General features: G+C 36.5%; 1 protein-coding gene across 1 annotated transcript; it reads right to left on the reverse strand.

The window, feature by feature from the left end:
• Positions 1–306: 306 nt before the first annotated feature.
• LOC128245347 (uncharacterized) lies at positions 307–21066 on the reverse strand. The gene is made up of 12 exons (XM_052963483.1): positions 20962–21066; positions 20370–20499; positions 18967–19099; positions 17467–17560; positions 16424–16575; positions 15147–15245; positions 14507–14649; positions 9624–9651; positions 3449–3528; positions 2996–3104; positions 1305–1382; positions 307–554 (listed from the first exon to the last, which is right to left on the reverse strand). Exons 1-12 carry the CDS (start codon positions 21011–21013, stop codon positions 522–524), a joined length of 1131 nt encoding a protein of 376 aa, XP_052819443.1. The 5' UTR covers positions 21014–21066; the 3' UTR covers positions 307–521.
• Between the last annotated feature and the right edge of the window lie 482 nt (positions 21067–21548).

The following is a 21548-nucleotide window of genomic DNA, read 5'->3' on the forward strand; positions in this document are numbered from 1 at the left end:
ACACATATATTAAGGACATGAGCATGTATACAATGATGCATTTATTATGCTTGCTAATGATTGAACCTTGAGCAAATACGAGCATCGACTCATGGTTCTTGGACACATTTTTGGATTGTGGCGAAGTAACTTTTGACGAACAAATGCTTGTCTTCTGAATTATGCGGTAATGACCGCACCTACAAAGGATAAGCGATACGAATGTGTTTTCGACTATATCAAAGGCATTTGGTCGAAGGAAAAAAAAACACAACAAATATAGCATACAATCTTTACTACATTGCCTAAAGTACTCATTTTGTGCCTTTTTACGAATATCAACGATAGTATCCGATTCAATGATGACGATACCTGTGTCTCAGAAGCAACATTTCTGTCGCCATCATATTATATACAATTTGCTTGTCCTACGGCTCAACATAGACAACACTCTTATAATACCTAACAATTATGGTTTTAAAATTCTGGAGATACCTATGGGAAAACTTATTGCAGAAGATAGATGATACTGTTAAAATTCATTAGGTTGTCGATTCCATATCGTCCGACTGTTCCTGAAAGAAATATATTATCATTTTGTTCTTACCTAAATCAGCATTGATTTTGTTTTATTTCTTTTTCTTCTGAAAACATCCAATTTTTATAACAGTTGATAATTAAAATTTTAAATTGAATTTTAGAATCACATGATGTGCGAAAATGAAACGTACTGTGTCATTGTAATTGCCTGGACATCTTAATTATTGCATATAAAAACAAAAATAAAAATTGCTTGAGCTTTTTGGTACCACAACTGTTTTTTGAGAAATCTCATACATTACAAGTATATGACATGTCGAGGGAAATCGTATATCATTATTCAATCAGCTTCCGGTTGTAGCTGAATAGTATACAGCTTCGATAGATTACAGCTGTTAAAGCTGCATTCCCTCAGAATGAACGTTTTGACAACTTTTTTTGTCTTGGAACGAGCCAATTTATGCGAAAATGCATAATACCAGTGATATAAGACATCTGACAAAAAATCAGATCGCAGATTTCCATATTTAAGTTCAGAAGTTTATGTTTAATTTATGCATTTTCCTAAACCGTTAGTAACTCTTTTAGCCATAAAACATTAATTTTCGAACGGAAATATGAAACTCTGTGATCTAATCTTTTGTCAGCAGTCTTATATCATTGGTTTGCAGATATTAACGTAAAAATGGCTCCTTCCAAGACAAAAAAATAAAAAGGTTGTCAAAACGGTAAATCTGTGAGAGTGCAGCTTGGCTTGTTTAGTTTCGCTTGAGTTTCATACTAACCTCGCCTTGTGAGGTCACGTTATCTGCATGTTCTTCTTCGCTATTAGAATCAGGACACGGATCCGACTCCGAGATAATCTATTGATTTAAAAAAGTGATGGTATTCAAATCTTCGTCTAACCTTTATCATATAGTGCTGTCAAAGTTATATTTAATAAAATAAGCTTATCTTCTTTTCCAAAGACGCCTTCTGTTGAACCAAAATATTAATCTCCTTAGCAGAGATTTCCCTTCACAATGCAACCACCTACGAAAGCGTTCTTGATATAAATTGTTTTTATTTTATATGACAATTGTTTTGTTTGAACAATTAAAATACTGAATTCGATTCTAAAATTCAAAATATCGTCGAATATAATTATTTTTAACGAGGTCACATGATGTTGGCATCTTAATCCTTTGTTAAATTTTAATCAAAAAATTGCCAGACATTAAGAAGAACTGCTAAAAGTATTATGGCTTAAGGTTATGGAGCCTCATAAGTTCAAATTATGGATTGACTCAGTGGCGAAATGTGTCTTGTAACGTCATTAATTTCAACGGTATACATTTTGTGAGAGCCGGTTATCATTCATGCCGATTTGTTCTAATATGTTATTTATAATCGCAGGCTCAATTTAGCCCGTTGTATGCATAAGTATTAATATTGTATATATTATATTGTTGTATCATTCATCAACATAATACGATATATTTTCGTACGAGGGAGTTTTCCTTTGACTATATTATTTAAATTAAATATTTGAGAAGAACAGCTTAAGGTTGAAGACGACCATGTTCACCTAAGAGTGCACGTACTTTTACGAACAATGAGTATTTTTTCACATGAATTTACCATGAATGAGCTCGATGTGTTTTGTTTCGTGATATCCATTATGTCAGCCTCGTAATTAAGTACAGATCCATCTAAAGTTTCGGTAGGGTTACAATTTATTTTCGTATTTTGTTCCAGATGGTAATGTTCACTAAATCAATGAATTATGGCGGAAAAGGGGGAGTAGATAGCAATGTACTTTTGTTTATGGTTCCTGTTTCCGTTCTTGAAATGCGCTACTTCTAATATGAACACCATTTAATGCTATTACTAGTTGAGTATAAGTTTGCTTCCTTTGTTTTAATGTTATATGGATTTGAACCCTGAACTTTATGTTTACTCCTTAATTTAGAAAAAAAAGATGTAATGTAATATAAGCCATGTGCATAAGAAGTTAATGAACAGCTAGTTCAGTTATCTTTATTTTTTGCTTTATAAACGTTATTACAGGTATTATCTAGTTTGAATTGTTTCGCAACTTGGCCTGATTCTTGTTTGGGTTTTTATTGAGTAGAAAAAAAGATTCTTAGAAGGTGCAAAGCTGATTAGGTAGTGATATGATTAAAAGAGTATATTACGTTGATATTTATACTAATAGGTGTCAGGTAAAAATATGGCAAACATGTTGAAAGGAGCTCGTTTTGCTGGAAAATGACCCTCAGTAACTCTTTCAGTAACATAATTTTAACCTTAGAGCGATATCAGTTCAGTTCTTGCTCAAATTAATTCGTTAATTTCGAACATCATTTTCAACATGTCCCTGCTGTCTTGAGATACACTGTACAGTTATGCGTATAGCTTATGGCTTTTGTATTCATGTAAAATCCAATGGTATGCTATGCAAATACAAATGCCCTTCAAGTACGTGGTGTCTCACCTGGACTCGAGCCTCACACACTGAGTACTGCGGTGTATGTTCGTGTAGAGTGTTTAGAGGCATCCATAGAATTTCTTCACTTCCATCGCTAGAGACATCGACATCAGAACTAGGTCAAGGAAGAGTGGAAAACACATAGATTTTCATGTTACCTTGATAAAGCCATGGGTTTGCACCGGTTGATTCTTACGGCGGAGAAAGATAAGCGAAAGACCGAACGACGCCATGTTTAATTATGCAAACATTGAAGCTATGTTTGTATTGAGAGTGAATGAATTGTTATCACATTTAAAATCTCATTTTCTGTAACTTCTTTATGAGGGTATGAATGGGATAATTCCCACGCTGGTCTACCGCCGACTTCAATGGAGCCGTGATATCAGACTTAAATTCTATTTTGAAGTGTTTTGTAAAATCATATATTATCAACATCCCAAACAATGATTAATTTACCTTATAAGGCAGTTTGCATCTTCGTTTGACAGCCGTCTATTTCTCCTTTTCTGGTCTTGAAAGCATCGCTGTATGATTATCTGGCGACTTGTTAAAGAATCTAAAAGTCGACGTGATTCAGACACCATCATCCTTTATGTTCACGTTATTCCCATAATATCAGCGAATTACTTAGAAGTCGAAATTATTCTAAAGTCTAGAATTTAGAATGAAACGAAAAATTGTAAAAAAATTGTCTTTCAATCTGAAAAACATTTCATATTTGGATTAAGAGTTATTTAGAACATAGCCAACCATTGTGTAATCAATAGTGTTTTAAACTGATGTCATTGTGAAAATAAACTCCGTACAATTACTATTTCATCTAAAAAAAAAATGCTTTTATAATTTATATACACTACGAGTGAGGGAGACATGTGGCACCAACACAAACGTGTCTGACATCCTCATGGAAACGTTCTGTAATTAATGTACAGCAAACATTTTTTGCATAAGATTTGTGCATTTATACCTCCATCGAAATTTCTAATGTAACGTCGTTTATTACAAGATATTTTTTTTCCTTTATAGGGTGAGATGGGCTTCTGATTTAACTTATATCGAACATTGCTCTGTGATCTATAAGCCCTAAGTTTGACATTGGCTTTGAAGGAATGTGGCTGGAGCATAAACTCAGCATTTTGGGTTTAACATTTGTACCAGTGAAGTCATTGCAAAGAGTGGCCTTGTCCTTGAAGGTAGGTTATATTCGCTCTGCTCTCGGTTTGTTGTTTTAAACCTTTACCGGGTAATATGGCCTTTTGGCAGTTGACTAAGTATATCAATTGCCGTGAAGGAGAGTGGCTGGAACATTTGGTTTTCACGTTCACTCGATAGTGTTAACGGTTCTGTCAAATGATTTTGAAATCCATCCGTCGGTTAAGGAGTTAGAAAGGTTAAATTTAAAGATGCACCCTAGCTGGCCCAAATAAGATTTACCATAAATAACACTTTTGTTAAAATATTCCAAAAAAGAAAAAGAAATGTCGAAAACAATGGTTCTTATGAAGTATACCGAGTTTAATTTGAAAGAAATAAGACTTTAGTAGATCACAGTAAATCTTTTAGCATTCACCAATCATTTAATATTTTTGCGTTTTCTGTTATTAAATACAGGGTTACAATACTTATGTGAAAACACTACAGAAACAAGCTCAATAGCCAAAAGTTTAAACATAAACCCGGTTTAATGGCATTAGTAAACGCCAAAGACATAGAACACAAAAACAAAAAATCACAAACAAGAAAGATGGAAAAGCAGCACAAAACTCCACAAACAGCACAGTGCATTATTCTATATAAAAAAAACTAAAAATCTTGAGCCTTAAGATAAGAAGCCTAAACTTGCGCTTTGCTGTGCACATCGGCTTGATATGGATGCCAAGTTATTTTGAAATTCTTGTATCGGTTGGGGAGTAAAGGGGCGAATACGAAAGATAGGACGGTCAGACGAGCAAAGACCCAATTATAAAAAAACAACAAAAAAAACAACAACAATACCTTTAAAGGAATAGACCAAACAACGTGAAACCTGGGGATATATGGATAACTTCTTTAAAGGAAATTCGACAACCAGTTATTTTTGAAAAACTATTTTTTTGTTCACAGAAGAACTTTTATTTCACAGAAAAAAGCCCTATCAAAGACACCATTTCATTAAAAAAAAATCTGTATTTCAATATAACACACGACGAATTTTTACAGTATTAGTTCCGAGATATAAAAATATTCATCTTCTTCAAAATTGCATTGCAAAATCTCAGAAATACATTTATTATACAGTATATGAAAGATAATATAATTATATATTCAACACTCATAATGAAACGACACTAAGACAATTACCACAGCCACATCGTTTGCAACATATTGCGATCAAAACAGTCGAGAGGGGAAACCAGCTAGGAATTCTACATGAGTCACAAAGTCGAGAATTACCTAATGCAAAAATCACTTCATTTAATCAAACTGAATGGAACAATTTAATTAAATTCGACAGGCGGGAATACCTTTTCGCTAATGCAATATCAATTATTGTTGTAGCAAATTGCTTTGTATTGGACTTAATTGCAAAAAATATAAATAATTACAAAAATCAATAGTGTCAAATCAAACCTTATTCATATGATTAAAACCTTATATTGACATGGCGTTCAAATCGTACATATTCACATTATATTCATATTATAACGGATTATTATTTTAAGAATCAGTTATAAACTTAAATAATGCATTAAATAATTTAATCATAAATACATGGCGCTAATGGTGGGCGTTCTGTTTAAGCATGAAAGTGAATGAAATTAATTAAAGAGCATTGTCGTCTCCTGATCAAGCTACACTGTAACATGAACATGTATCAAAGCAACTGTAGAGCGCAAGGATCAATCACATGTAAGGATAGAGAATGAACATGTAACATTATAACCCCATCAACGAATACAGTCGCCATTAAAGGTGCACTCTTACTCATTAATATTAAGATTTTCCACAATTTTTACGATTGTTTTAATTTTCTGAATAGGATAAATTAATATCATAACACAATGGTTCTTATGAAGTATACCATGCTTAATTTGAAAGAAAGGTGCAGAAAACACGGTATTTCTACCTTATGAGACGATAGTTGGTGACTTTAAATCTTTTAGGACTCACCAATCATTTAATATGTGTGTGTTTACAGCCAGTAAATACATGTTAACACATTTGTTATCAGTAATTAATATTTCCATAAATGCTTTACTTAGTAAGTAGTGAAAGGTTTATCACTCAAAGGTTATGTGTCTTATACAGCACGGTGAAGAACCCACGTGACTTATTTGGTAAAGTGCACGGCAACAAATGTCAACAAGTCTCGATTCAGGTAAGGTTTTTAAAGATAACTTTCTTAATATTTGGAGATTTTTTGTGAAATAAAGACCATAAACCCCGAATTTAAGAGCTCTATCCACGGTAATAAAGAACTTTCTCTAACATCCTAAAGTTTTCCTGAAAATCTTGACCAACTGATTTCTCAGAGTTGAAATCTAAGGCAAAGTACACGGCTTTTGACAAATCTATCGCTTTACTTCGTGTTAGCCGTAAATAATTTATACACAAATCTTATTTTAAGCAAATTTATGTATTTCATAGTTTTCAGCGTGTATTGTTTATCTTCTAGTAATTTCATTGGACATTTTAGGTTTGATAAAGTACACGGTCATTTTAGTTTATGTTTGAAAGTAGAGTGCGGTTTACAAACTAATAGTTATATAAGCATTTTCTATTCGTGAAGCCAGAATGTATAGTGTTTAGTTTTTATTTAAGTTGTATTAATAAATTTTGCATTATAACGCACACCTAAATAACTAAATATTTAGCAATCATATTTAATGAGGAGTTGAAAGATAGTCTATGGGATAATTTAAGAGAAAGTCCGCCATTATAAGTTCGATTACTTTTAAATATGCAGATCAATACAGAATTGTACCTACATTTCTTCAAAAATCAGATAGTTTTACTTATAAATTATAATCAGGACTGACGGCGAATAAAACATCTCTGTAGTTACCGGCCCGTTTGTGGTGATTATAAATTTACAATTAGTTTATTTAAGGAATGAATTGCGGGGTTGATGTCATTATCGGGGTATGAACGCAATTGGGTTGGTCAATGTGTGTGGAGTCCGAAGGACCAATAGTTCATTATTTCATTCAAGAATTGTTAAAAAAATGCTTCATTTCATTTAAGAAAACCTTTCAGTAATCCGTTCTTACCCATTCTGTAAATAGAACGACCCGACTATAACCGTAAACATTTTTTTTCAAATGAGGATCTAACAAGATGTGTGCTATGTGAGGATCTGACACGATGTGTGATATGTGAGGATCTAACAAGATGTGTGCTATGTGAGGATCTAACAAGATGTGTGCTATGTGAGGATCTAACAAGATGTGTGCTATGTGAGGATCTAACAAGATGTGTGATATGTGAGGATCTAACAAGATGTGTGCTATGTGAGGATCTAACAAGATGTGTGCTATGTGAGGATCTAACAAGATGTGTGCTATTTGAGGATCTAACAAGATGTGTGCTATGTGAGGATCTAACAAGATGTGTGCTATGTGAGGATCTAACAAGATGTGTGCTATGTGAGGATCTAACAAGATGTGTGCTATGTGAGGATCTAACACGATGTGTGCTTTGTGAGGATCTAACAAGATGTGTGCTGTGTGAGGATCTAACAAGATGTGTGCTATGTGAGGATCTAACAAGATGTGTGCTGTGTGAGGATCTAACAAGATGTGTGATATGTGAGGATTTAACAAGATGTGTGCTTTGTGAGGATCTAACAAGATGTGTGCTATGTGAGGATCTGACAAGATGTGTGCTATGTGAGGATCTAACAAGATGTGTGCTATGTGAGGATCTAACACGATGTGTGGTATGTGAGGATCTAACAAGATGTGTGCTATGTGAGGATCTAACAAGATTTGCGATATGTGAGGATTTAACAAGATGTGTGCTATGTGAGGATCTAACAAGATGTGTGCTATGTGAGGATCTAACACGATGTGTGGTATGTGAGGATCTAACAAGATGTGTGGTATGTGAGGATCTAACACGATGTGTGGTATGTGAGGATCTAACAAGATGTGTGCTATGTGAGGATCTAACAAGATGTGTGCTATGTGAGGATCTAACAAGATGTGTGCTATGTGAGGATCTAACAAGATGTGTGCTATGTGAGGATCTAACAAGATGTGTGCTTTGTGAGGATCTAACAAGATTTGTGATATGTGAGGATTTAACAAGATGTGTGCTATGTGAGGATCTAACAAGATGTGTGCTATGTGAGGATCTAACACGATGTGTGGTATGTGAGGATCTAACACGATGTGTGATATGTGAGGATCTAACAAGATGTGTGATATGTGAGGATCTAACAAGATGTGTGCTATGTGAGGATCTAACAAGATGTGTGCTATGTGAGGATCTAACAAGATGTGTGCTATGTGAGGATCTGACAAGATGTGTGCTATGTGAGGATCTAACAAGATGTGTGCTTTGTGAGGATCTAACAAGATGTGTGCTATGTGAGGATCTAACAAGATGTGTGCTACGTGAGGATCTAACAAGATGTGTGCTACGTGAGGATCTAACAAGATGTGTGCTACGTGAGGATCTAACAAGATGTGTGCTACGTGAGGATCTAACAAGATGTGTGCTATGTGAGGATCTAACAAGATGTGTGCTATGTGAGGATCTAACAAGATGTGTGATATGTGAGGATCTAACAAGATGTGTGCTATGTGAGGATCTGACTCTCTTTATACTAGTACATATTGAATACCCGCTAACACTTAACCCAACCATCAGAAGCTAACACTACATCCATTGAGAAACTGTAGAAAATTGATGGCAACGAAATATCACGCTTGGGTATTCTACCGTTGTGAAGTAAGTATTATTAAAGATCCACTATTACTCCCAATAAAATTTACAACAATTAATAATATTGTTTTAAAATTCCAAAAGATGAATAAACGTCGAAAACAATGGTTCTTATGAAAGATATTGAGTTGAATTTGAAAGAAATACACACAAAATACTGTATTTCTACCTTATGGGACTTTAGTAGACCACAGTAAATCTTTTAGCATTCACCAATCATTTAATATTTCTGTGATTTCTGCTATTAAATACACGGTTACAATATTGTTATCCGTAATTAATATTTTCCATAAATGCATTATTTAGTAAGTAGTTTGAGGCTAATCAGTCAAAATGTATGTTTGTTAGTCATGTGCATGTATTGATTTTGAATAAGAGTGTCACTTTAAAATGTTAACCAAACCCGATGGTCTGTGAATATCGGAATAGTTTATAGTGTCAAATTAAGTCATACAACATTGCAATTATTTCTGGCCATTCATAAATGTACAGATATCACTTTCCGCACACATATTGTGAGCGCCATTTATAAATAAGTTATTGAAATTCAAAATGACGTAGCAGTAAATCATTTTATACTTTAGAGTGATCACAAAATAACAAATCACGATCATATCTCAACCAAACCATACAAACTTGTACCCGTATATATTATGCATAGGTTATAGTTTTCAAATGAGGAGCAAATCTATTCAAAGGATACGCCTGTGTCGGTGCCGGATGAGATTAATCTGAAAGTAGGAAAGTGGCTGTTAATTAGTTTATGGAAATGGATGTTATGTGTCATTGTATTTGATGCGGTCGAGAAAGACATGAACATGAAAAAATAATGACGCCTTGCCAAAGAGTAGTAAATATGTAAATTATTCATTTTTTTAAGAATAACTGAGAACTGATAACATTTATTAGTTCAAATACTTGCCATTAGTAATGTTTTGAAGTTTGACAAATATACGGAATCTTATAAGGACAATCGCAACCCTACCCCTCGCCTTTTGAAAATGTCTAGATAAGAAACACCCGATATGATTTTGTCTTTTGTTTACAATTTGTACTGTAATTTATAATAGTAAAACGTCTAGGTAGTCAATTAAAAATATGCATCGATGCAACAAAAAATATCGTTTTTACTGGCCATACTGATTGATTAAAAATGTAAATGTCGAATTTCGCATCTTTTTTAGTGTTTGTACAGTACTTTATATCGTACATCCTCTAGGTAGACCATGCAAAAAGATGCACCGATGCAACAATAAATATCGCCTTTTTACTCCATACTGACTTATTTATAAAGATACAACGAAGTAAATTTCTAATTTCGCAATTTTTATCGAATTTCAAATGAAACTTCCATGTCGCGTTTTTTTTCTAAGATATTTTCAAAAGGCGATGGCCCCTAGAGGATTCCGTTTTAATACTATAATATGCAAAACAGCTTGAAGATAATGTCAGAAATATGCAATAACGGCTTTATTTATTTTATTTTTTTAATAAGTTTCATCACATCAAACACCAAAAGTGTTACAGAAGTCCGGCATCCAAATGGGGGTATTTTAGCCAAACCTTGCATGGCGATGGTTAGAAAATACAAGTATCCCATACATGTTCTTGTGCCACCTTTGGCGGTCTTTATATTCAAGATGGCGCTCCAGAATGCTATAATTACCAAATCAATAATTTACTTCAAAATGTGTAAATGCTTTGATTCTTGTGAAAAAAATATACTTCTTTGAATTATTTCTAAAAAAAATAAGCCAATAACTGAGTCATTCCAATGGCATTTTAATCAAATGTATTCCATGTTTCATCCATAATGGCGTCTCAAATGGCGGCAAAATCGAACGAAACTGTCATTTTAGTTATTTTTTTTAGTAATTAGTTTTTCATCACCGGGTAGATCTTTGCTTCTTAAGTTATGTCATGCATTGGTACAATACCTACTGCAAGTTATATGATTTGGATATAAACCGACATGGCGTTCAAGATACACTGTTATACACAAGAGTAAATAAAACGTTGATAATTAATCTGTTTTGCATCGAAAACCATATCAACTGCTTGATTGAAAAATAGCATAGCAAAACGCAGTAATTACTCATACTTTTTGAGACAAAGAATCGAGCACAGTTTAGTACTGAAGAAACCAATTGGCCTTAAGATAAAAAAATAATCGTTTTACGACAAATTCGAAAAAAAGGGTAAGTAAACATATTTGTGGCCCTATACGATCTTGAATTACTCATAAACACAAACAAACTTCAAAAATACCGTCTAGCACGCCGTAGTTTATCGTGTTTTGACGGGACTTATACCTCTTGTCGTAGAATAGATCTGACCACTGTCGCGACAGATTAGTGGTCGGATATATATCGCTGCTATTCGCATTTCCGTCGCGCGATAATCGACAGCGTTTCGGGCCATGTTCTTCATATTCCTCCCGATAAACGCCTCACGAAATCATGTCACTAGTGGGGTAACGATCGATTATTTACTGGTATATTGCTCACATTTTCTTCGTGAGAAGGAGGACATCATGGAGCACATACCCGACGACATATGCATGTAAAATGGGGCTGTCCTTGTAGTCAGGTAAGACCAAGAATTTCAGCAAGACTGTAAATCGAAACTAATCGAGACAATATCGGGACAGAGAGAGTCATGCTTAGATAATCAATATACATGTGGGACAATAAACCGCATTTTTCTATCAACATGTTTTTATGTTGTTGCCGTCTTAAAGATGACTGCATTTTCACAATGACTTCTCAAATACATCTCCTAATGAAGGTTTAGGTTCTTTGGACGAAATATTTATCATTGATATAAGTGAATTGTGATATTTGAGTTAACCTAATAGGAAACACTGACAATATACCCGAAAGTACTTTTTATATAGGTTGTGCTATTTTATTATTTTATTAAATTCTGTGAGCATGCCATAATTTCAAACACAATTAAGGCATGGTTCAACCGTTTAAAAGAAAGTTGCCATTTTCATAATAATAAACGATTTTTTCTGTAAAGAGTTATTTGATACGATTAAGTGAAAATGATATTGAAAAATATTTTATATATGATATCTTTTTCCCTTCTGTTGGCGGCCATCTTGGGCGCTATTATAAATTTGATATGGTTCAACAAGCTATCTTATTACATTGATGCATACTTATCCAATCATAACTAAAACACTGCGATGATATCTTACCAATTAACAAGCCAATGTACATCTTTGAAAGAATATTCCCCTTTCGAAACATTTTGGCGGCCTTCAAGAACGCTGTTTCTTAAAACACTACGATGAGTTCTGACCAATATACACGCCGATATACATCTTTGAAAGAATATTCCCGCTTTGAAACATTTTGACGGCCTTCTTGGCCACTACTTTTATGTTTTCTTATTTTTGATATACAATTTCGCATTTTCTTTTTTTTAAACTAAAAATGTTCTGAATTAAGACCAAAGGTCAAAGATCATGCACAGATTTTTACAAATGTACACTTGAACCCAGTCGCGGCCATTTTGGACGCCATCTTTGATCTAAAAATATCCCAAAGTGGCACGAGGTCATTGATTCGCTTTCTTGTAGATTCGCTTTCTTGTAGTACAGGGTCAAAGCTAGCAAAATAAGCTAAAACTATTTTCTATACACCGACATGCAGGGTTCTCGCCTTTGGCTGAAGGACTATTGTGAGATATTTATTGATTTCAAAAGTGGTCTGATAAAGCGCATGATGTCGAGCAACTCTTATTTGTATATGCATTACTGTAAGCTCAATGGAAGTATGGAAAAATTCTAAAATCAATTTCATCAAACTCACAGTGCAGATTGTTGTTTTTTATATATTTTTTCATTGTTTTATCGACTATGCATATTCAAAATGGGCGGTTCCGGCACAGTGCGGTATACACTGAGTGCACTCGACTTCCTTACTGCTAAATATGATGTTTACCCTAGTGAAGTCCGCGGCAGAGAGCGGTATACACAGAGTGCACTCGCCTTCCTAACCGCCATATATGAGGTCTACCTTGGTGAGGTCCTCGGCACAGTGCAGTAAAGACTGAGTGCTCTCGACTTCCTAACCGACAAATATGAGGTCTACCTTGGTGAGGTCCTCGGCACAGTGCAGTAAAGACTGAGTGCTCTCGACTTCCTAACCGACAAATATGAGGTCTACCTTGGTGAGGTCCTCGGCACAGTGCAGTAAAGACTGAGTGCTCTCGACTTCCTAACCGCCATATATGAGGTCTACCTTGGTGAGGTCCTCGGCACAGTGCAGTAAAGACTGAGTGCTCTCGACTTCCTAACCGACAAATATGAGGTCTACCTTGGTGAGGTCCTCGGCACAGTGCAGTAAAGACTGAGTGCACTCGCCTTCCTAACCGCCATATATGAGGTCTACCTTGGTGAGGTCCTCGGCACAGTGCAGTAAAGACTGAGTGCTCTCGACTTCCTAACCGACAAATATGAGGTCTACCTTGGTGAGGTCCTCGGCACAGTGCAGTAAAGACTGAGTGCTCTCGACTTCCTAACCGACAAATATAACGTCTACCTTGGTAAGATCCACGGCTCACTGCGGTAAACACTGAGTACACTCGACTTCCTAACCGCCAAATATGATGTTTACCTTGGTAAGGTCCACGGCAGAGTGCGGTAAACACTGAGTGCACTCGACTTCCTAACACACAAATACGATGTTAACCTTGGTAAGATCCACGGCAGAGTGCGGTATACACTGAGTGCACTCGACTTCCTAACCGACAAATATGATGTTTACCTTGGTAAGGTCCACGGCTCAGTGCAGTAAACACTGAATGCACTCGACTTCCTAACCGACAAATACGATGTTAACCTTGGTAAGATCCACGGCAGAGTGCGGTATTCACTGAGTGCACTCGACTTCCTAACCGACAAATACGATGTTAACCTTGGTAAGATCCACGGCTCAGTGCGGTAAACACTGAGTGCACTCGACTTCTTAACCGCCAAAATGATGTTTACCTTGGTAAGGTTCACGGCAGAGTGCGGTATACACTGAGTGCACTCGACTTCCTAACCGACAAATATGCTGTTTACATAGGTAAGGTCCACGGCTCAGTGCGGTAAACAATGAGTGCACTCGACTTCCTAACCGACAAATACGATGTTTACCTTGGTAAGATTCACGGCAGAGTGCGGTATTCACTGAGTGCACTCGACTTCCTAACCGACAAATACGATGTTTACCTTGGTAAGATCCACGACAGAGTGCGGTATACACTGAGTGCACTCGACTTCCTAACCGCCAAATATGGTGTTAACCTTGGTCAGGTCAACCGCAGAGCGCGGTATACACAGAGTGCACTTGACTTCTTAACTGCCAAATATGACGTCTACCTTGGTGAGGTCCTCGGCTTGGTGCGGTAAACACATAGTGCACTCGACTTCCTAACAGCCAAATATGATGTTAACCTCAGTAAGGTCCATGGCAGAGTGAGGTAAACACAGAGTGCACTCGACTATCTAACCGCCAAATATGATGTTTACCTAGGTAAGGTCCACGGCAGGGTGCACTAGACTTCCTAACCGCCAAATATGATGTTTACCTTGGTAAGGTCCACGGCAGAGTGCGGTAAACAAATATATCAGTCAGACCAAAGCAGTATACAGAAATGAGGTAGCAGAAATCGCCACAAACGCCACCCAACAGCGCCACTGTAAGTCTTGTACTTCCTTCCGTTGTATAAAACTGCAACCACAGGAAATGGAGGTTTTGTATGTATTTCATTGTATCAAGTAATGTATGTTAAACGAATCCAGTTAATTTATTTATTTCATAACTGAAATGAAAGTGATCTTCTAGCTGATTGTCTGAGATAATAACAAGCACACTTGAGTAGAAGCGGATCCATGGGGAGTAGTACTTTTTATGTCAAATTCAGAGAATTTTTTTAAACTAAGTTCAAAATGCACGATTTCAGACGAGAAATTGTTTAAATTTCCCTTTTGACTGAACGCCACCCCCCCCCCCCACCCCGTCAACGTTTTAACCGAATAAGTTCTGGTTCTGGGGGAGGGGCAAATGACAAATCGTTACGCCCCTAAATTACGCCCCCTGCTACAATTACTCCTGGAGCCGCCCTACACTTGAGTACAAACAGTGGTTCCTGCTGTAAACTAGTTGAATTTCGATTGCATTTTTTGAAAGAGAGAAAGACAAAACATTATTTAGCGTATGTGTCTTACTGATATGAGAATGTCAACGAGTTTTGCACAGCAAAGTGATACTGCGGCCATTATTCCACAGACATAACCAAGCAACCATTGAACTGGCACGACGCTTTCCTGGAAAACATAATCAAGCAACCATTAGACAGGCACGACGCTTTCCTCCTGGAAAACATTACCAAGCAACAATTGGACTGGCTCGACGCTTTCCTGGAAAACATTACCAAGCAACAATTGGACTGGCTCGACGCTTTCCTGGAAAACATAACCAAGCATCCATTGGACTGGCACGACGCTTTCCTGGAAGGAAAACATAACCAAGCAGCCAGTGGACTGACACGACGCTTTCCTTGAAAACATAACCAAGCAACCATTGGACTCGCACGACGTTTTCCTAGAAAACATAACCAAGCAACCATTGGACTGGCACAACGCTTTCCTGGAAGGAAAACATAACCAAGCAACCATTGGACTGGCACGACGCTTTCCTGGAAAACATAATCAAGCAACCATTGGACAGCACGACGCTTTCCTGGAAAACATTACCAAGCAACCATTGGACTGGCACGACGCTTTCCCGGAAGGAAAACATAACCAAGCAACCAATGAACTGGCACGACGCTTTCCTTGAAAACATAACCAAGCAACAATTGGACTGGCAAGAAGTTTCTTGGAATACATAACCAAGCAACCATTGGACTGGCACAACGCTTTTCTGGTAGGAAAACATAATCAAGCAACCGTTGGACTGGCACGACGCTTTCCTGGAAAACATAATGAAGCAACCATTGGACTGGCACGACGTTTTCCTGGAAAACATAACCAAGCAACCATTGGACTGGCAAAACGCTTTCCTGGAAGGAAAACATAACCAAGCAACCATTGGACTGGCACGACGCTGTCCTGGAAAACATTACCAAGCAATCATTGGACTGGCACGACCCTTTCCTGGAAAAAATAACCAAGCAACCATTGGACTGGCATGACGCTTTCCTGGAAAATATAAGGGTGCAAGTTTGATTTATTAGTTGAGGCACATTACTCCCTGTATTCCTAAAGTAAAATTGCTCATAAATTGCACCTTTTTGTTTGGACACCTACGATCAATATTAATAGGTAACGCATATGCTCACTTGTTTATTAAATCAGAGATTGTTCCCTAGATATCTGTATAAATGTGCACATCAATACAATCAAGGATAGACAAATGCTAAATATCCCTTCAGGGTTCACCATGTATTCCTTATCATACAACTGTCATGTATCTTCAATTTACACAGGTGAGAATGTCAAACCTGCAGTTTTCCATCCGTATCAAGCACGCTTTTTTCACCTCTACTGACGTTGGAACCCAGCGCGAGCACGGAAATAGCCGGGAGAAGCAGGAATAACGGGTACATGCACTTTCTAAACTTTGATTTCTTCAAATTACTTTTTTGTAAGTTGTCTGTAAGTGAAAACAGAAACTAAATTAGATAAAGTATGGTAATGAGCAAAATACCAGTTAAAAGCTGCACTCTCACAGAATGAAATAATTGAGAACTTTTTTAATTTTTTTGTATTGGAACGAGCCAATTTTTGTGAAAATGCATGATAACCAGTGATAAAACACAGCTGACAAAAAATCAGGTCACAGATTTTCATATTTAAGTTAGAAAATTGATGTTTTATGCATTTTTCTTAAACCGTTAGTAACGGTTTAAGCCATAAAACATTATTTTTTGAACAGAAATATAAAAATCTGCGATCTGATCTTTTGTCAGCAATCTTTTATCACTGGTTTGCATATATTTACTAAAACATTTGCTCATTCCAAGACAAAAAATAAATAAGTTGTAAAAACGGTAACTCAGTGAGAGTGCAGCTTTAAATAAGTTGAATTTCTTACTGTGGACAAAAGGGTGTTTTTAAAGAAATAAAAACGGAGATTGACCAAGTGTACGTTGCAACGGGAGGAGGTATTTGATTATCAATGTGTAACAATATTACCAACAGTACATTGCACATAGAGTTAAAACATATTTTATATCTACTCGTTTTTTTCAACATAAGACCAATATCAATCCTACTCCCATTTCCAACTTCAGACGGACGTCCATTGACATGTTTGCTATCTTTGAAGGGCAAAGGCGTTTGTTATAATATTGCTTTGTGATTTTCTTATATTTTCTTTCTGTTGACACAAAACCCTTTCAAATGATATCGAAATAAAACGAGGTTAGTAGGCATCCGAGATTCAGATTTATGTTTGTCGGAAAACTTGACTTGTTCGAATAGTTCGAGCTGATGATAAGGGCGTTTTTGCTGTACCTTTGCTGCCGCCAAATCACAAACTTACATGTTTTATTTTGATTTCTGTTCTGCCATGTCTTCGTTAAAAAATGAATGCCAGCCATAAATGTCATCATGGTCATGGATAGTGCAAACATAACCTGAAATAGGAAATAGTCAACTGTAACATCCAATGGCGAGACGTATCCTTCTCCAGACTGATAAACTCGTTCCCGTTTAAGTCTTTGTTGCTTTAGAGGGCTGGCTTATAACTTTAATATTGCCTTGTCTCCTAGACATTTACCACGACATTGTTTGCTTTTAGTGCGCTGCTTTGTATAGTTCATACGCGCATGCATCATAAGCACACTGTTACTTTCGACGCGGGCTCAATTCTCGGCCTATGCGAATGCGAGGTCAGTGGTCACCAAGCCGGACAAGTGGGTTATCGCCGGCTTCTCAAGTTTCCTCCACAACACAAGACCCCACTGTCTCGTAGCATCGTGTCAACGAGAGTGACTAAGTTTAGAATGTCATTTTTTCGGCAAATGTAAAATATAATGTATAATGGTTATAAACTGTTACTAGGTAAGGCCCGGATACTGAGATGGAACCAGTATTACGATATAACCTTTGACACCATCATATAGAATATTGCGATTTATTAATCAACTAATATGTATTTGACGCGATACTGGGACAATCGCGGTACCAATACCAGCCAATTGAAGACAATATAACTTTTATGCCAAAACTCGGCCAATATGAGATTCCTTCGTTTTGTTGGCTACAAATCTCGCCAAATATAGGATTTGAGGAATGGACCATTTTCATTGGCTGTCGATACTCGCCTAATATGAAAATATGCTGGTAATTATTTTAAATGGTAGACATTTTGTTTTCCGTTTTATCGACTGTTAGGAAAATTGTGTGCTTCGTTTAACCCGATTTGGAATTACTAGCCTATTAAATACTTTAACCGCTTTGTACGGTTTGATCTTACAGTTGTATTTAACCCGTTGGTGGTTTTTACGAATATTATATTTCTCTACACCGACCAGATGGAAGACGAAGCGGTTTATTCATCAGTACGTGCATTGTCACTAAAAGCAGACACCATGAATAAATGAGGGACAAATACGGCCTCAATGTGAATGTAAACACTTAACGTAAGTTATTTGAATGTTTTAGCCAAAATGTCGTACCAAACGTATTAGTTAATTAATAAAATACTCATTAATTAGGTGATTTCATATTGGGCGAGTTATTTGTCCTCGGTCAGCTTTATTTGCCTTCTCCCTTTCGGGCTCAGCAAATACAGCTTACCTCGGACAAATAACTGGGGCAATATGAAGCCACCTAATTAATAGCATTATAATAAAACCTTAGGCGATCAATATATTGTATTTAAAATCCACATAGAAAGGTTTGTGCTTTGCCTCTCATTCGTGCTGCAACATTCCCCGTTTCCCTGTTCAATGTCGACAATGTTTGTTGTATAAAATTAAATGTAGCCAGCACGTTAGTTGATATATAAGCATTTATAAAATATTTAATGTGGTTGTACCTGAGTTGGTAACTGATATGCAAATAGGCTGCCAGTCAGGCCTAGACTTTCAGCAACGCTATGCAGTATAACGAACATGCAGACTCCGTGTTGGACTGGAAGGTTCTGGCGACGTTGGTGTAAGCCATATATACTGTTAAAAATACTCAAATTATTGCATTTATTGCATTCTGATATTTTGCTGCAGCTGCTGTAACAAGTTCTTTCCAATTTAGTTTAGCTTTCGAAGGCAGTTTTTGGTTCAAATGACTTAAATCGACGAATCAGTGTGTGCGAGGTGGACACCAGTATTATTAGTATCAGTTTATTGTCAATATCAACAAATACATGCCTTTGGCCAAACTTTATCATACATACACAGATGACACGACATTCATTTTTGAAAGCCTTATGTCCAAAGTCCAATGTCGTGCCAGCACGACTTTCATTTTAGTGGGATTATTAGACCACCCTCACTATTGAGTTTTTGTTGTTGTTGCGTTTGTTGTTGTTTGTGATCTAAACCATTTGCAAATTCTACGCCTGTTTATTTTACTGGTTGTTAATTGTCTTGGAAATACCATTAATTGGTGAAGAGTCGTACAATTGTATTATGTATTATAACTAAAACCACAGAAGCGTTTAAATGTAGTTCAAAATGTTCACCGGTTTCGTCCGTGATTTACATTGCTTTCTCTAGCTGCCAGTTACGACCAACAACATAATCACGATCAGTGTTCTTCTCATTTTTCTCGCGGTTATTGCTAGAAGTCATATCATGTAAACAGAAAGAGGATATGGCGCGCGGTTATTGCTATAAGTCATATCATGTAAACAGAATGAGGACATGGCGCGCGGTTATTGCTATAAGTCATACCATGTAAACAGAATGAGGATATGGCGCGCGGTTATTGCTAGAAGTCATATCATGTAAAAAGAATGTGAATATGGCGCGCGTTTATTGCTAGAAGTCATATGATGTAAACAGTATGAGGATATGGCGCGCGGTTATTGCTTTAAGGAATATCGTGTAAACATAATGAGGATACAACGCTCAGTTATTGCTATAAGTCATATCATGTAAACAATATAAGAAGATACAACGCTCAGTTATTTCTGTAAGTCATAGCATGTAAACAATATGAGAATGTGGCGCGCAGTTATTGCATAAAGCAATATCGTGTAAACATAATGAGGATACAACGCTCAGTTGTTGCTATAAGTCATATCATGTAAACAGAATGAGTATATAGCGCGCGGATATTGTTATACGTCATAACATGTAAAAGAGTGAGAAAACAGCACGCTGTTATTGTTATGAATAGTACGTTTGACATACTGATCTGAAGGAACATTTTGGTTTACAGGTACAATACAGAGGTAGCAATATAAGTATGTACAAATAAATATACTATCCACCTTACCTTGTAAATGACACGCAACTCAGAACCATTGCGATCCACCCAAAACAGAAGCCGAGCACGTGACTGGTGGAATCTAGGCATTGTACCACGTGGTTTAACTCCCATGTCAGGTCCTTGGTGCAGTTTCCACCTAGTTGACTGATCAAAGTAAAGTGGTTTCTGTTCTCATAGAATGAGTTCATTTTGATTTAGATATTAGTAACAGTAGTTGCTATTTAGTTGAAGAAATCCACCAACAACACTCAGCTTAAAAGGTGCGCCTGTGATTCCTTAAGCAATGGTTGATAGATCACAACGTCCTAAATTTCTTTAATAAATCTGAACGGTTTGACCATGGTAATACATTATATGTGTACATATTGTTTTGCCTTGTCACAGGTAGGAGTTACTTTTAATGTCAATATCCACTCCGAAGCAACATATTCGAAAAAGCATCGTATAATATATAATTAAAATACAAAATATATTCAATTCCGTTAAAGCTCCCGTTTAGAGTCGTGGTACACTTCTTATTTATGTTGATCTAATAAACATTTTCCAGATAAAGCATATCGAGTGTTATTTATTGCAAAACAATTGATTACAAATGTACCATATGCGTCTTTGTACTTTTTTTTCTTTGCAATAAAAGGCGAGTGTGACATCTGGTCTTCGGTTCAAAGAAAATAAATACTGCATCAATACCGCTGGATTGATAGGGCTTACACTATACGTTTGCAAACGTGGACTAATATTGACATCTTTAACGCGACTTGTGCATCAATTTTCAAGACGACAGATCCAGTTATACACCGAAACTCTTCATATTTCAGGTGTTTCGAATATAAATCCTTTGAACACGAACCTAATGTAGTGATAGTGTGCTCGATACGCGGTAATAGAACGGATGTAAACTAACACAAGAACAATTTTGTTTCTTTAAGTCATTTTTGTTCTTAAACTTCAAACAGTTTTAGTATCCAAAAATCAGCTATATATAAACACTAGCAAGTCCGCGGGCATCCTGCACTCGACCTCCACCCCTTCCCGCCCCTCACACTCCCACCCCTCCTTAAAATTGTCCAAGTTTCCTTTTTATTTCAATGTTGGAGAAATTTATAATACAATTCGCACAAACTGCACCGTTTCGGAATAGAAATTGTCAAACATTTCTAGGGAAAGTACCCCTACCCCATACCA

This window comes from Mya arenaria, chromosome 9, assembly GCF_026914265.1.
Source record: "Mya arenaria isolate MELC-2E11 chromosome 9, ASM2691426v1".
NCBI classification, from domain to species: Eukaryota; Metazoa; Mollusca; class Bivalvia; order Myida; family Myidae; genus Mya; species Mya arenaria.